We start from the raw sequence: 18,170 nt of genomic DNA on the forward strand, positions 1-18,170 counted from the left end.
ATATCAGACAGCTGGTAGATTCTCTCACTGTGAGTGTATAGCTTACGGTATCGGTAATTAAAATCTGAAAAAGAAGCCAACTCTACGGTCTGTCGTCTGCCATTTTTTTTCCTCCTTTTTTTCCATAGTCGCTTTTATCGTCATGTGTACTATTTGCTTAAGCTGCGGAATGCACTTGTTAACATTGAGCTAAGCAAATAATGATGTGGGCTACACACACACACACACACACACACACTCATCCACACCCACACCCACACATATAAGGACAACCTTTTAATGAATAGAAGAACTAATCGTTTTCAACTGCATTGCAATTAAGATTGTCAAAGGACCATTTGCTAGTTCTCAATCCTATCAAAATGAAACATCTGTCGATTCGTTTTTTTGGTTTTGCGTTTTGTATGTTTAGTTTCTTTTGCTTTACTTGAATTTTTAGATTATTAAACAATACCAGCACCATAGAGACCACGACCGTAGAGTGGATATCCACCATAACCAAGAGAACGTCCATATGCAAAGCTGGGATAAAGACCACCATAGCCTGTGAGACCACCATATCCTCCGTAGTTGCTAAATCCTGAACCATAACCACCTATTCCACCGATTCCTCCGTAGTTACTAATTCCACCGATTCCACCAAGTCCGCCGAGTCCGCCGAATCCACCGAATCCCGCATAGTTGGCAGCTCCTAAGCCTCCATAGCCTCCATAGCCACCAAGTCCTGGATAACCATAGCCATAACTGCTATATCCATATGGTGAGATAACTTGCCGAGCAACACGTGATCCTTGTTCCTCTGCCACATTATCCTTGTTGGCTTCCGGCAGCGGTTGACCAACTGTTGCTGCTATTAGCAGTGCATATAATCCAAATAAAAAGCAAGTACGCATTGTTTTTCTTTCCTTTTGGATGCCAACAGCGAGAGGAGAGACAACAAGAGTTTGTGGTACAAAGATGCGAAGCCAACTGTAACCTGTCCAGGTTTTGCTTAGACCATTTATAGCCTAGAACTTTGTGCATAAAATAGAAACTTTTGTTTCGTTTCGGTTTTGTGTGTTTTCTGTTGTTGCTTGTTAGCAAAATTAGACGCTAATGTAAACGTCATAAAACAAACTATTAAAATATGCCAGTGTCGGCTAAATGGAACAAAAACCCAATTCATATGCCCAACTCTGCTGAGTCTCTGTCCCATTAAGTCGCACGCTAAGTGGCGTTCATGAAATCGAATGGGCCAGAAGTGGAAGTTTAAAGAGCAAAACATTTCACTTTGTGGCTAAGCAGCCAGATGTTTGTTGGCTCGGGGGCTTCGCGGGGCAGGTTTTGGGGCCAAGTTTCAGGTTGCGGTCAGGTAAGCTGTGTAAATGTGCTAATTTCATTCGAAGGTTAGTTATGCCATTGACCACCATCGCCAACACCAAACGCCAACGTCATGAGCTTCGCCAACTTTTGGGTGCGTAAGTGTGAATTGCTGTTTGTTTATGCTACTGTTGTTGTTGTTGTTATTGTTGTTGCTGGTGTTTGTTTGTTTGTTTGCCAGGCAATTTCTGTTTGGCATATATGCGGCCAGGCCATTAACAATGCCCGGTATATATGGCTTTATATATTGCTCTATTTATTGCGGTTATTGGTCGCATGTGTCTCTATTTTCAATAAATCGCTAATCGCATTGCCTAAGCCAAAACTCATACGAAGTCAACGGCTTTTCCATAGATTTATACACTTTACAACGAAAAGGCGGCAACAATTTTTTTTGTTTTTTGATTATTCAAATTGAAACTTTTCTCTGAGCCACTCCGAAAAAAAAAACTGTGCCAATTAACGATGTCAACGTCAAAGTGTTGGCGATTCTGTCCTTCCATTTGACTCATCATCCAGAACAAACTAAAAAAAAGGGGCAAAATACTTTTTGCATAAATTGAAAAACTCTCTTTATAAAGAATGTAAAAAAAATGTGGTATAATTATGATTGTCATAATTAACAAACAGACAGAGAGAATATAAAAGACAGCGAATGAAAATAAGTGACAATGAAATGAAACTTTGGACGCTGGAAAAATATTTAGTGACACTCTCAGTTTTTAGTCATGCAAAAACCAGTTAGCATTTAGTCAAATTATCTAATTAACATAACCAAGGAATATTTATGAACTAGAACAAGTTTTTGGGTTTTGTTTATAAGTCTTAGAACTCTATAATTACTTGATCTTTGAAAAGAAGTTGACCTCTATTGGAGTTTTGGCTCAAATTGTAGTTTTTTAGATTGACTAAATTTGGTAATTTTTTAACAAAGAAACAGTTCTTGTCTTATTATATATGTATAATCGCTATATGTATAAATTTAAAAAAAAAAACTGTTTTAGAGGATATATTTTCAAATGGACTCATTTTTAGCAAAAGACTTAAATAAGGTTTCCTCTTCCATTAAAGTTTGATTGAATCTTTATTGATAATAATTTTATTTGCATTAAAGATGTATATCCTACGGCATTCCTATCATTTTGCTAAAGCTGTTGCTAAGTTTATCGTTCTTAATGAATCCTTTTGTCAATACCTTCATCTGTCTTAGAGGCAGATCGCTTGAAAGGATATTCTTCCTGTCGATCAGTGGTTTTCAAGCATTAAAAAATAATAATCTGAAAGGACATTTAGATTGTGTTTGAGTTTAAGCCGGTTTGAATAGATCTAATAAGATTTGAGAATGGGTTTAATCTCCCTAATTCACCAACTGAATAAAAAGTTGATGTTACCATTTAAGTATGATTAATTATGATTCAAACCAAACCTACAAACCAATCAATGAGTTTTCATTTTAATTAATATTTTGAAAAACGAATCTTAAAGCAAAATCTGTTAGGAATCTCTTGAGTTTGTATTGCACCCAGAATACGAAGTGGCCGATTGATTGGCCACTTGACTGAATGTCTTTTCTCGTTGTATAAGTCAAGAAACTTGAATATTTTAGGTATTTGAATAGCTTGAGTGGCCAGACAGACAGATAGCCGAATGGTTGAAGGTTGAACGATGAAGGATGAAGCAGATAAAGTCCAGACAAAGTCTAGTAAGTAAAAGCGGCCACTTGGCCAGATGCCCTTAAAGCTTCATCTCTGGTTCTTCATTCCATTTTGTTGGCTAATAGGTTTTCGTTATTATTATAGCTTAGGCAACTGTTTTGTTGTTGTTCTTGTTATTCTTGATGTTGTTGCTTCGTCTATTTCTGTTTTTGTTGTTGTTTGCGCTTAGCCAGATAGTTAATAGAAAATGTTTTTCTCTGGGTATACATTTCACTTGGGAGCCACTCGCAACTTTGATGTTTTTTTTCTCTTCTTTTTCGCTTAGTCTAAACCACTTTTAGTTTTATTTGCCTGTATTTCTTCCACTTGTACCGAGTGGCGATCATGAAATCATACGTATAAATTGAAAGCAGCAAAAAAAAAACCAAAACAACAAAAACAACAAAAACAAAAAGTTTGTGTTGATTGGATAAGTTGGTTAATTTTATATTTTTTCCGCCTGGCCTCTCCCCTGATAATCCTCTTTCATGGTAAATGGGAGTATATTAAGGTAAATTTAATATGATTATTTATTACATAAAGCTATGCGAAATGTATATGATAACGATTAGCTTCAAAAGCCAAGTAAAATAACAATCTAAAATGTCTATAAACACTTGAAACTTAATGATAATTATAGCCAGCGGCCCGAGGTATCAGAGACAAAGGCGAATGAACTTATATAAGTGTGAAGTTCTTCATATGGAGTTGTTCTGTTTTCTTTATGTTCAATTTTCTATGTTTTGTTTTTTGTTCAGTAATCTTTTGTTTAGACTAGTCTATCTTTTCGGATCTCTAACTGAAGTTTTGGGTTTGATTTCCACTCGAGAATGAACGTAAGATATGACAATATTCAAAATTTTGAGAACTGTTTAGATATATTTGAAGTAGGAATACAAATAAGAAACATTTCTGTTTAGATCTTTGGGATATTTAATGATTTTCTTGTAGATTTTTATAATCTGATTATGATTTTTATGATATGATTTTCAAAATAACTAAATAAAACCTAATAATCTCTAGTTTTTCCCAAAATTTTATTCAAGTTTGATCCTTTTTTTCAATACTTACTATCATTAAGTCACATACTTAAGTGATAAGGAAAGGTAGACATTTAAGTTTCTAATCAAAACTCACATAAATTTATCTATAAAATACATACAATTTTAGAATATTATATTCAATTAAAATTTGTTTATGTTTTCCAAAAAGAATGTTATTATTTATTTTAATATATTTAAAAAACAACTAATAATAATCAGAATTTATGCATTAATATGATGAAATAAAATTATGTTTGCCGTTTTGAAATTAAATCGTTAATAAAGCATATGATAATGGTATTATATTAATGATTATTAGTAATTTTAATAGAATGCATTCTTTTTAAAACAATTTCCGCTTTGTCTCTCGAATTTCTATGGAAAGTTGACGCAAAGGCAACAACAAAAACATTATCAAATGTCTTTAAAACATGGTTTTCATTTTTGTTTTTTATGTTGGTTTTTTTTTCTTCTCTTTTTTACGTTGCCATTGAAACGAAAAATGAAACTGAAGTGAGCCTTATCTAACCTTTGCCATCGCTACTTAGTTGTGAAAGTCGTTTAAGATTAAACGTTAGCTGTAAAATTTCACTCTTTTGACAAGCGGCCTTTATTGTTAAAAAATTAACTCGGCTTTAAATTTACGCCTTTTGTTATCCCTTGACCCTAGCATGGACGGAGGACACACTCCCACACACACACACACACACACACTCAAACGTAATACGTACGCCCACAATTACGCCCAGTTTGATAAAAGTTTTCGTTTTTTCTCCTTTTTATTTTGTTTGGAGTGGACCAACGTTGTTGTTGCCGCCGTGTAGAAAAGAAAAGGAGAAGGAAAAATTCCTTTACCCATGGAACCCAGTCTTTAACAATGTTTCAGACTGAAGGTTAAACAAGTCACTTGGCCATGGCCAGGCATTTGAAAGTTAAAGAAATTTTTGGATTTCTATAAGTTATTTTGTCCGGAACCATAACTCAACAGCCGGAAACTGAAAGCGGAATGTATAATAGTTATTGCAAAGAATTATTCGCAATAAACTTGAATGCAAGTTGAGTTGTTTATTTTCCAAGATCATTTTGTTTAAACAAATGAAGTGCAAAGTAAATCTTGTTATGCCTTATCTTTTGGTTTTAGTCACTTTCGGTTCTTAGAGTATTTTCGCGTCAGTGCTTAGTTTTTGTTTTCGTTTGCTGTTATCCTTGTACTTTTCTTGGCTATTTCGGTTGAGTTCTTCTTATCGGAAATCGTGTCTCAATAAATCTAAGGCACCTCCAGACACAATCGAACGCATGGGCCCAGAAACGCCCACACAGCAGCTGGCAGCATCGCCTTGAGGCATCATGGCAGCAAAAGCTGTTCTAACTGATTATCCTTGTTTGACCGTTCTAGGCAGCAGTCGCAGCTGATTGATTTGTTATTGAAAATATTATAGGCTTGGCCCATTCGACAGAAACACCCGTTCTGACCCACCACTACCCCCACCCCCATCCAGGGGACTGAAATATCGAAACTTGAAGAGGGCGGAGTGAGCAACCGAAACGTGCTCACTGGGATACGCTTGAAACTTTTATAACTTTATGAGGGCGCTGTAATTTGATATCGCAAACTTTTTTTTTTTTTTTCTTTTTTATTGCCTTTTATAGCCTTATAATTTGGCCGCGATGTTGTTGTCGATTTTTGCCGCAAAAGAAGCTGGGTCTGAGGTTGATCCTGACCCATAGGCCGTCTGTTTGCTTCTCCTGCTGCTGCTGCTGCTGTTGTCGCCGTGGTTGTTGTTGCTGCTACAGCTTTTTGTTTACACGTTATTTATGGCTTATAAATACGTATTATTTGGCCAAGACGTAGTCAGTGGGGGGAAGTCAACAATGTGACGCTTGGGGCGGCTTTATAAATTGTAAACAACTCACATGTGGCCTGTCCCCCCTGTCCTATGAATGAAATCTCTTAATGAGCATTACTGATGCCAATGAAATGACATCAATGTATAATTGGATTAGAACTGCTCTATCACTTTGTGAGAAACCAAAATGATACCCAAAGGAAATATGTACAGTATGTACATGCTGGTGTTGACAATTGATTTGCCATACAATGAATATGGATTCCATGACTTCTTCACATAAAAATGAGTTAACATAAGCAAAACGCTTCACTTATTATTTAAAATATATATAAGTTGGTATTAAATTCAGAATGATGAATCGTCTTTAAGCTACATGAGATTATATAATCTTAATAAGCAATTATTGGGGAAACTTTTTTATGGATAGCAAACTGATCCTCTTAGATAACTTCTATTAATGACTCAAACATTTCATATGTCAAATTATAGTTAGCTTTCCGAAAGGGTATTTGAAATTCAGTATATTCTTATTTGAAAGCTACTCTCGACTGTGCTCTTGATGACTAATAAGTGTTAGATCTAGTTGACAGCAAAAATAGCAATTAAAAAAGAGTCATTATATATTTGAAATCGACTCAACATTATCCTTTATATACATTTAATAATAATTGTTTAAACTCAATTGAAGTTATTTACATTTGTATATAAAGACTATAAATGATTGCCAAGTCTTTTGAAACTGAATCGAAATCGTTAAAGAATTTTAATAATTACTATTGGAACATTCAAGCAAACTTCTTACATTGTTTAGTAGGTATCAAAACATCAGCGATTTTTATTATACAGGTTCTTAATATTTTTATTTATTTATTTATTTACTTTTTTTGTTCTTACTGTTTTGGTATTTACCACTTTACCTGTCCGTCGTTCTTTAATCATCATAGAACCTACATAATTAGTTTAGCGGGTGGGGACTGTGTGACCAAAAAACAGGTTGTTGATTACGTGAATATGTTTTTTGTTTTGTGTGTTTCTTGTTTGTTAAGGGGCAATGAGTTTGTTATATTTGCCAAAAGCCTGCGGCTTCTAGATGGCAAAAGGGGATTTTTCTTGTCGATTTGATTATGCTAGGGGAAACCTAACTGTTTTAGAACGTCATTAATTTGGTTAGAACTTCCAGTCATCGCCAGATTGTTTCTGTTGGCCAGATCAACTCGTATATAAGAAGCTCTGTCGACTGTTCGCCAAACTCAGAGCAATGCGTGTCTTACACTCGAATCTATTAGTGCTAAGTGCTGGGCTGTTGGTCCTCCTGGCAGTGGCAACCAGACCAGCCCAAGCGGATGTTCAGCAACTGACTTTGGCGGATGTAAATCAGGCAAATGAACAGCAGGAGACGCCGGGAGTTCGTCAGGCGCGACAGTTTGGATTTGGAGGGCGTCGCGGAGGTTTCGGTCGGCGTGGAGGCTTTGGTGAAGACTTTGGACGTGGAGGTTTCGGACGTGGAGGTTTCGGTGGTCGTGGATTTGGAGGACCTGGATTTGGTGGACCACGTTTTGGTGGCTTCTATCCGCCACCACCACCACCCTTCTTTGGCGGACCATTTTACGGCTGAATTTTGGAAAACAAATCAGTTTGCTATTTGATAAGACCAATAAAATGATATTAAATTAGGAATAAATGTATATAAATGTATGTAGAAATAGCGTTTTGCATGTGTGGGGAACCCCTAAAATACATAATTAATATGATTACATAATCTGATTATGATGTATGTATGTAATTTGATTATGTAACTTTCAATCCATTGGGAATGGCAATCTATGATTAAAAAGTACTTCAATATCATTATAATGCTTAAAACTCAATCAAATAACGAGTTCAGATAAAAGTCCTATTTTCCAATATTTCTTGTTTCATTATATAACTTCCAACATCATCATCATTCTTTTAAGATTTCTAAGCTGAATGGCGACAGCATAAAGTATAATCCATCCCTTTAGTTTGTAGCAAGCCATTTCATCGTATTTTTATTTGACAGCTAAATAGTCATTATAGTCATTCCGATCTTCCATAGCATCATAGTCTTTAACAGCTTTATTAATATGGCAAATACTACATTTAATTTCATCATCAAGAGTAGAGGAATCGACACATTGGTCCTGATCCTGCTCAAATTTAATTACAAAAATTTTAAATAAATTAAATATTAAATATTCGAAAAAATTGTTTACTTTGGACCTCGAAACGGCATAAAACAAAGGTTGACTTCAAGAAGCTTAACAAATATTATATATATGTTTTATAATGTATCTTCCTTTAAGATTTGCAAAAATAAAGTCTTGATGCTTTTGCGTAATTGCTTTTTGTTAACAATAATCCATCATAACTCTCTTGAGTTGTCTATGATACTTCAAAAGGGGAAATACTTTACTCTAATTGTCAGTCTGTCAATTCGAGTGCCTTTTTCTAATTTAAATCTAAATTTACATTGTTATGTCGTTTTGTAAGTTTATATATATTTAAGCACACTTGAGAGTGTAACCAATTATTTGGCAATTGAAGACTTTCAGTCATCTAGTAGTTACGTATAAGAAGCCTAGCTGAGAATTGTCGAAAAACAGAATGGTTGTGGAAGTTGGAGACATGAGATCGATGCAATCGAAGCTATTAGTTCTAGCTGTCATGGCGATGGCTTTGCTGCTGGTGGAGTCAACTAAAGCTGATACAACACGGCATCTTACACTGGCGGATGTAAATCAGGCAACAAAGCTGCAGGTGATGCTGGGTGTAAGCTTTGCTAGGCAGATTGGAGGCAACTATTGAAGAAATGGCGCCATACCACCATCAGGCAGAGGCCAAGTCGAATATAGACGAAACGGTGCCATACTACCACCAAACAATGGAGGAGGAGCAGGAGGTGACTATAGGAGAAATGGTTTCATACCACTTGGAAGTGGGTAAACATTTTTTCGCTCTCTTTTTATTTTTTGTCGTTGTTGTTTTCTTTTTTGACATAAAGTGAATGCGATGTCAAGATAAATCTGATGAGCTAATAAATCAAAATGAGCTTCTGCTCTAATTACATGGGATAAGTGTGAAACTTGTTTAACATGTGTGTGTGTGTGTGTGTGAGGTCGTGTTTTTGTGTCATCAGCATTAATATAAATATGCCTGTTTAGACTGTAGAAGGTATTCAGTTTTATCGAACAAGATGCGTGCCTTCATTTGCTTGCTGCTAACTGCAACTGCTCTGGTTGCCATGATTCAGATGGCAGCAGCTGGAACGGAAGGAGACACCCAGCAATCGTCGCTAATGCCAGCGGAATCCGAAACGGAAGGAGCTGAGGATCTCGAACAGGCAGTCGAAGATGCTGAGCGTGTGCGTCGTCAAATCAACTTTCAACGTGACTCCATAACCGTGCAAGGAGGACGAGGTGGACACCATCACCACCACCACCATCGTCGTGGTCCATACGGTAGTCGCGGCAACTACGGCGGCAACTACGGCGGTAACTACGGCGGCAACTACGGTTTCGATGGTGGCTACAATGTTGGTGGTGGTTCCTTCGGTATTCCCCACTTTGGACATCGTGGACCCTTCGGATATAATCACCATTTTGGTTTTGGAAACCCCTATATTGGTTAAAACGATTTTGAAAAGAATTACATAGACAACATAATAAAATCAAGCATTCATCAAAAATTAAAAGACAAAAAAAAAAAAGAACAAAACCAGGCCGGCAGCAGTTAAGGGTTAGAATTAAAAAAAATTGCATTTCAAATCACGTTGAGTGACATGGCACAGACAGGACAAGAAACTTAATCAGCAATGTTAACGATGTCAAGACTGGCGGGCATATAGCCGGATGTCATACTCGTGCCATAAAAATGGTTACGTTCCGACTTGTCCCTCGCATTCTCGTATTTTATTTTTGTATTCGCATTTTTTCTTTCTTTATTTTCTAATTCATATGCGTTTCAAGTTTTAATTACGTGGGAAAAAAGCGAATGAACAAACGAGACGAGTGAAGGGATCAACCAGAAAAAAGAAAAAAAAAGAAACGACATGGCCGACCACCAGCAGCTAGCAGTCAGGATATCTTGACTGAGTCTGACTGACGGAAGGACAGACAGGCAGACAGACAGACAGACAGACAGACAGACAGCCAGCAAGCAAAAGAAGCAACAGCAACACGAAAATAACAAAATACGCCCAATCAGCTTTGCCGGAGTCGAGCGGTAGCGGAAGCAGTAACAGATGGAAACCAGAAAAAAAGAAAGGGCGAAAAAAATTAAGTAGCGAAATCAGCGGGCAAAAAAAAAAAAAAAAAGAGAAAATGATGAAGAAGTCGAGAAGGATGAGAAGGAAACAAGGCGAGCATGAAGTACACTGTACAGAGTACAACACACAACACACAACACAAATAAAACAGGATAAAGGCGTTGCATGCCAAGAATAATCCGTGCAACGTAGGAGGCAAAAGAAAAATGGTAGCACGCAAAAATTGTGAACTCACTTGACGTGGCTCATTCTGGTTGAGATGGCCCACATCTCTGGTGTCTTGCCATCTTTCTCCGCTTCCTCCTCATCCATGACAGGGGGCATGACGACGTCATTTGCCATTGACAGAATTCTGAGCTCAGAGTCAGAGGAAGAGAAGTGAATAGAAGCTGGCAACGCTTGTTAGCTGCGTGTGGCGGACAAATCAGCGCTCCAGTCGTGGCTTAAGGAAAAGATGTTGTGCCCAAGCATAAATATGCACGAGCTGACCAGCTGGCAACCTAAAATTTGTTGCTCCTGTTCCTGCTTCTCCTCGTCATGCCAGTGTGTGTGCGTGTTTGGCCTGCTGCTTCCACTGCTGTTGGTTTGAGGTAGAATGAACAAAAATTTCCCCAGTAATTAACAATTACCATGATGTGAATGAATTTTTGTCTTGGTCTGGTTACTGCCGCCTGAATGCTTGGTTAACGCACTGCTTGAGTGACGTGACAGCTGCTATCATAGAGAAAGAAGGAGAGAGAGAGAGAGTGTGTGTGTGGGTGGGTGTGCGGTATTGTATCTGTCTATTTGTGGTTAGTTTCCTTCACTCCATGACGTTGATATACATTACGCATATGCATGCTTAGTTTGGGCCTTTTGCCCGTCAATCCGCAACATAATTTGAACAAAATCTCTTTCTATGGCCATTCGGCATAATGTTTATGCCCGAATAAATGCGCAAATTGTATTTGGACTATCTGCCTAAAGTCTGAATACGTTCAAAGTAAACAATGCATCAGCAAATTCCTATTAGGTATGCGTAAAAATAATTAACCGAGAATTTGTTTCATGGTTCTCTTCAGAACATGAAGTTTTTTCATTTGTTCTACTTCAAAATTAAATACTAAGAGTAAAGGTTTTTGTTAATTAACTGGGTAAATCGTTTTCAGTTTAAGGGGAGAAAATTTAGATAATTGAAATTTGGGTTTAGATTTAAAACAAATACTAAAAGCGAATGAGAAATAAGTCTTTTCACAGCTGACAAATTTCCAGGCCCATAAGAGGAAACGATATTGGTTGAATAAGATTTACGAAGAAATGAAGTAAGTATATTCCATAAAAAATATTAAGCAAAAAGATCCTGACATTCTTTATTCTATGTAGATACAAATATCACCTCTTCAGGTCTTATTTTAAGTGTCTCCTTTCTATTAGAAAAATAAAGAATTAGTATCAAATTCTTAGCGGAGTAAGAAAAGTTTTTCGATTTAATTAAATTCTTGAAATAATTCTCTAAAAATAATCAAAATTGGGTGTCAGATTGCTGGTGGTCAATAAATCTTACTATTTGATATAATTTTTAATCGTTGGCAGCACAAAGTGTGAGTAGGTTGTCAGTTTAGCTATTTCAAGAACCACCAAGTTCTATAATCAGCAGACTTCGCTTAAGAATCTAGAGTTGCAATGGCCATGCCATATCTTCAACTCTAAAAGTAGTTGGGAATTCAAACTACATGAAGCGAAAAAAGAACGGCAAAGCTTGCATCTGCAGGCTTAATCATTTTTATGTGCTTATCCTTGGGCGTTTAATAATAATAGTCAAAGCTCTCGAACTTTAAACAATTAACTAACTATATTTGGAGATAAAGAAATATTAAAAGAAAAGAAAAAGAAACCCTTCATTTGGAAAATTTCTTAAAGGAAAGGTATGTGAAAATCGACTTACTTGAAATAATAAATAAATTCTTTATATGATTCTTATACCAAAAGTTATCTTTGTGTCTAGGATTGAATTGGTGTGCCACTGTCTGATTTTCTCTTTGGTGGTTTTGATTAATATACATATAAATTATAGATATGTCTGACATATTTTTACACCCTTTGTACAAACAGCAAAGGACGAACTGTCGAGTAAGTTTAGCTCTGCCTGAGCCATGAAATCTTGATGACTCCAACAGGTAATGCCAATTAATATTTGATAAGTAATGTTGATATGTTAATTTTGATTAATTGCAATGAAACAGTAGAAATCAATTAATTATCAAAACTAAATAAGAAATTAAATGAGCTAAGGATTTAGTTAATTGATCAAGTATATTATGGATTTAGGTTTGTTTACGAAAGTCTCTTTACTTATTGAAGGATATTCCAAAGTCATTGTTTGGTAATGCTTTCAGAGAGTGAGTTTTGCATTTGAAGTATGTGTGCCTGATAATTGGGAGAAAGGCAAAAAGAAAACCTTCTTAAATTAGAATATTCTCCTTGATTCCCATTTTATGTTGTTCAGCAGACTTTTAATGCTCTTGTTGACTGAATAGAATTCTCGTGAATTTCTATATTACTTCGTGTGGAGTAGGTAAGTATATGTACGTTCTCCGGAGTGGCAAAATAAGATACATTATATCGTTAAACCAACATTAGAGCCATCGAGCATTCAACTCGCCTGCCACATTCTATGGCCAAAAGTTCATTGCAGATTAAGTAAAATTTTTTATTTTCACATCGTTGTGTGCGTTCGTGGTTGCCATATTTAATTGTATTTGTGGTAATGGCACACAAAAACACAAACACACACACATACAGACAAAACAGACACAGACACAAAGTCTTTACAAACACACACACACACCAACACCCACATCCGCACGCAGCTCATACAAAAAAAAAAAAAGTTTCGCCCTCAAAAAAGAAAGATGGAAGAACAAAAAAAAAATGAATGAAAATGTTAGAAAAAATCCCTAATTAAACAGTTTGTCAGTAATGCAAATAAACTTTGTTAAACTTTTTGCCTACAGTCAGTGAGTGCGTTTCCTTTGCTCCAGACACGAGGCTTGTTGCTTATTATTTTTTTTTCTTTCTTCTGGTTCTTTTGGTCAAGCACACAAAAATGTAATTATTAAAAAATTATGCTAAACACGCAATAAAAAGTTGGTAAGAAACAAAAAAATTAACGAAGAAAACTGACGACCAACGACGGCAAAAGGGGAAAAAAACTGGAAAAAAAATTGCTTTTTAAAAAGGCAAACGGTCAAAATTCTATGGATGTATGTATGTATGTATATAAGTTGGTAGTATTTATATGTATATATAATTTTTTTTCTTCTTTTTGCATTTTGCTTAGTTACACACCCGCATGTTGAAAAAGAAAACTGGCAACAAGAACAAGGAGAATTCACAATTGTTAATTTGAAAATTGCACACAAATGCGTAATGCGAAAGTTTTACAATCCCCTCTCGACGTTTGGCCCTCGGCCCTTGGTCTGCTGGCAACAGCATCCGTAGCATCATCATCATCATCATCATCATCATCTTGGTCGACCGGCTTGGCTTGGGCACTTGTTAAGTGTTAATGAAATAATTATGCCAACTTTGGCTGGGCGCACATGGCCTGCCCCTATATACATACATATATAGTACATGGCTATAGTTAGAAGTAGACCCACTCAGTTTCTCTGTCTCTCCCTCTCGAGCTCTCTGTGTCCCTATATCCTGAACGGCATCCTTACAGGCACTTCAGTTTTATTGTTGCCGCTTCTCTTCTTTTTTTTTTTTTTTTCTCTTGCCATGCGGGAACAATGAAGTGTGAGTTTTGCAACGTTCTTTGGCCCTCACTTGCTTATTGCTTTTTTTTTAATTCGATAAACTGCCCTCGAAAGACCCAGTGATGACTATGGCGACGACATTGGCAGCGACTGCGACAGCGTCAGCGATGGCAACGACCTTGGTTTTGCGGCAACCTAAAAGCCTAAAAGCAGGCAATGCTTTTGTGTGCTTGCCAGTCTTTCTAAAGCCTAAGCCGCTTAATTACAATAAGTTGGGGTCCTGCCAGAGTTGCCTTTGCCTCTGTGCTGTTTACTTAAGACGCGAAAATGTGATTAACAAGTGTGAAAAGCCGTTTGCCCTTCCCCCCTTTCCACCCACTCATGGCGTGTTTTCCTTTTTTATTTTTTGCTCTCTTTCTCTTCTTTTTAGTATGTCTTGTTTCAATGTTTTTTATTTTTGCCGTGCGGAAGTTTAATTTTGTTTGAATAACTTTAATTGATTTAGTTTATTTGTGTGTGTGTGTGTTGAGTGAGGGTGTATGTGTATTCCCTTTTCTTTTCCCCCGCTCTCACTTTGAATTATTTACTTAAAAAACTGGCACGTCAAAGTGTCGATTGAGTTGGCCTTAAAAAATTAGCGCAACTTTGCTTTCATTTAAAGTGAGCAGGACAAAGTTGGTTGGCTGCCACAGATTGTTGGCCCGCACACCGAATGCATCATTATCAAGCCCAATGACAGGTGTGCGCATGCCAATTTGAAAAGCTCTAATTGAATTTAGTAAACTCCATGGTTTCAACTTCGATGTCTGTCTCAACAATTGTCTGAGGTTCTTTTCCTCTTTTCAGTAGTGGGAGTTGAAGTTGGAATGGAAGTGGAGATTGAGGTTAACGAAAAACTTTCACACTGTCATTGTAATACACACCTTATTGTGCCGCCCCCTTGGCTTCCTTTTAGTTTGTTGTCATTGGTGAAAATGAAGATGGTAGTTGGAGTTGGTTGCTTGGCTGCTTGGTTGATGCTGCCTGCTGCTGGCAGTTGCCGTGTCTTTGTCGAAATCCCAGGCAAGTTGTTACACCGCCGGCACCGCCGCCAAACAATTAACGTTAATGGATCATAGTAACTTTTTCGCCTTTTTGCCCACTGTGAAATCCCAGCGGTGCGTGTAAACTGGTAAAAGTAGCAAAAGCAAACTACAGCATCAAAGACGTCTGTCTCTGTCTCTTGTGCTGCTGCTGCTGCTCCTGTTCCTGCCACTCCATGGCTTGGCATATGAGCTAGGCGAGACTTTTCCATTCTGTCTCTCTGAGTGCTTGTGTGTGTGTGTGTGTGTGTGTGTGTGTGAGTGAGTATCTGTGATAGACAAGACTGTAGCAGGCATCTTTGCCGACATTTTTGGTGGTGCTCCTTTCGACACCGTCACCAACAAGTTTTCTGCTGTCTTTTGCTGTTTTGCGTGCTCCGTTGCAAAAACTTTCTGCCACTTTTCACTTTTTTCCTCTTCTTTTATTTTCTTTTCTTTTCTTTTACTTTTCGATTTGCGGAGGAGCTAAGACCAAGCAACGCGCGCAACTTTTAACACACTCAAGTGTCGTAATTTTGGCTGCTTTCTCGCACACAAAACAATATTAATGCTGGTAGTTCGTTCACTTGGAATGGGCAATCCAAACGATGGCACATGGGTATTGCCCCATGAGATGGTGGTTTTTGGGTGGTGGTGGTGGTGTTGGTGGCAATAGAGGCCTGAGGGACCATTACTGGGTGGGGGAGGCAGTGTCGAACGAAAGAAAGAAATGAAAGAAGGAGCAGAGAAAGAAGAAGAAGCAGCAGCAGTAGTAGGCAAGAAAAAAGAACCAAAAAATAGAAGTTAAATGAAAAGTTTTGCTTGCGCTGCAAACACGTCGCTTCCTGTCGCCTGCTGCCGCGCGGCATGCCATGCGTCGTTGATTTTGCTGACTGACTTTTAGGCTTCGAGTCAAGTTGCTATACACCAATACACACACAAACACACACACACACTTGTAGGCTGGAAATACATTTGTATACATTTGTATATCTATGTGCGTGTATGTGGGATTCTACACAACTATTGAGCAAGTTTTCAACAGGCCGCAATGGTAGGCCCTACCACCCACTGTGCACAGTGGCCAAGTATTTAATTAAATTTCTCACTCTAAACACCTGTAAGACTTGGTAAATATGTTAAATATTTATTTATGATTTACCAGCAGTTCCAGAGAGCTTACCTTTTGAAAATGATTTAATTTGGTTAATTGATTAGAAGGAAAACATTTAATTTCTGCAGTATACAGAGTAATGGAAATTTTGTAATATTTTAAGTGTAAAGTGGGTAATCAAAAGAAATTGAGAAAAATCATAAGGGTATACATGGGTACGATCCATTCTCAGTGAAAAAACACGTATACGCATTGTGTGCCAGCCTAACTAAGAATTTATTTATCTAAGTGGGACTTTATAGTTTATACTTGACTAAAAAATAAAAGAGTTAAATCATCAGGCTTGATATGGTAAGATATGGAAAGATCATTTGAGGTAATTTTCCTCCCGCCCTTGGCCTAAACGAGATTTTACCTCTGAAACTGCTAAAATTTCGTTAACTCAAGCTCGGTTTTCCTCCCCATTGTATATTTTATATTCCCTAATGTTGAAATTTAAAACATCATGAATCCATAACAAGGTCGTAGACTTAAATGAGTAGGAGAGGGCAACTGCCTGTGTGCTTTGCCTTAGTTTCCGATTTCTGCTCCAATGTTGCTTCAATATTTCAATATTTACTTGAATGTCATACATTGCAAATCATCGAGTAACATAAAGGGCATAATTGGAGACGCCTTTCCAGAATGATGAAGTTTTGTTAAATTTATACACAAATGAATCACTTGCAGCCACTTGAAATCATCAGATATATACATACATATGCACATATAATTATCTTGGTGGAAAGTCTTTCATTTTGTCTTTTGTTTGCATCTTTAACTTTAATAATGAGGCTGAAGTTTTCCATTGGGTATAAAGCCACTGTGCAGTGGAACGAAATTAAGCTGAATGGGGTAAAAGCGGAAGTCGCATCGTCAGGCACGAAAGTACAGGACTGAGCGAAGGATCTGGAGTGGCAGGGGGGCCATTGGAATGATGATGCGACTAGCCCTGGTATGAAAAAGGAGCAAAGAAACAAACCAAACCAAACCAAAAAAAAAGGAAAAGTTTTTGGGGCGCAGCTTAAAAGTTATTAGCGTTTTTGGGGGGAACAGACGCAGCAGCAGCAGCAGCACCAACATCAGGAATAGTAGTCAGCTCCCCCGCTGCTCGTTGTGTGTGTGTGTGTGTTTGCGTATCTCTTCATCTCCCCTCCGAATGCCCCACCCCCCTGCCACATGCTTTCTGACTTAGACTGGAGGTGAGCCCCAAAAATGCCGCCAAGCGAGTCAGCAGCAGCAGAAGCCACCTTGCTTGCTATTCATATTTGTGTTTGAGGCTTAGTACGTTATTAAGTTGTTACGTTTGGCCTGCTACAAGCAGCAACAACTCCGCCAACAACAACAAGAACAACAAGAACCAACCGCGTAGCTCTCGCGTTCTTGCCTCTCAAAGGTATTGCGTGATATTTCAATTTGTTTTTAGTTGTAAGTGGCTTAAAATGATTTAATAACTCATCAAGGGATTTGCTTGTTGTTGGGTATTTACTTTAGTTTTCTCGTTTTCGTTTTGGTTCTCGTTTACCATTCCACTATGGCAAATACATGCATACATACATACAGATATATATGGTATATGAAATGTATTTTATGTACGCTCACCTCAGCTTTCAGCTCTTGAGCATGAATGTGCTTGAGGATGAGTTTCTAGCCTCAGACTCGGTCGACTTATGGCATACGAAACTTTTTAAGTAGTTTTGTCGTTTCATATTAACGAAAGTTTTCTATTAGTTTTTGCGCTTTTTGCCATCATTATTAATACAAATAACAAGCTAAACTATGCAATATTTGGTTGTGGTTTTTGGCTCTTTTTGCTTTTTTTTTCCACTCGCCCCAACCAAAACTCTTGGGTAAGTGTGTGTGTGTGTATACCTTTTCAACGCCCACATACATACTTATGTACGTATGCGTGATGTTTGCCATCATAATGAGAAATATGTATTATGTAACTCGGGGGGTGTGTGTGTGTGTGTGTGTGTGTGTCT

General features: G+C 37.4%; 2 protein-coding genes across 2 annotated transcripts; one reads left to right on the forward strand and one right to left on the reverse strand.

Moving 5' to 3' along the window:
- Positions 1 to 443: 443 nt before the first annotated feature.
- On the reverse strand, positions 444 to 893 carry LOC137582158 (keratin-associated protein 19-3). The gene has a single exon (XM_068296606.1). It carries the CDS (start codon positions 891 to 893, stop codon positions 444 to 446), a length of 450 nt encoding a protein of 149 aa, XP_068152707.1.
- Positions 894 to 7,182: 6,289 nt separating this feature from the next.
- LOC137582836 (uncharacterized) lies at positions 7,183 to 7,641 on the forward strand. The gene has a single exon (XM_068297541.1). It carries the CDS (start codon positions 7,205 to 7,207, stop codon positions 7,559 to 7,561), a length of 357 nt encoding a protein of 118 aa, XP_068153642.1. The 5' UTR covers positions 7,183 to 7,204; the 3' UTR covers positions 7,562 to 7,641.
- Positions 7,642 to 18,170: the final 10,529 nt, after the last annotated feature.

Source organism: Drosophila tropicalis, unplaced genomic scaffold (genome assembly GCF_018151085.1).
Source record: "Drosophila tropicalis isolate 14030-0801.00 unplaced genomic scaffold, ASM1815108v1 contig_859, whole genome shotgun sequence".
NCBI classification, from domain to species: domain Eukaryota; kingdom Metazoa; phylum Arthropoda; class Insecta; order Diptera; family Drosophilidae; genus Drosophila; species Drosophila tropicalis.

Excerpts from the sequence above, each read along its gene's own strand:
- LOC137582158 (XM_068296606.1), bottom strand. The coding sequence starts at position 893 with ATGCGTACTTGCTTTTTATTTGGATTATATGCACTGCTAATAGCAGCA.
- LOC137582836 (XM_068297541.1), top strand. The coding sequence starts at position 7,205 with ATGCGTGTCTTACACTCGAATCTATTAGTGCTAAGTGCTGGGCTGTTG.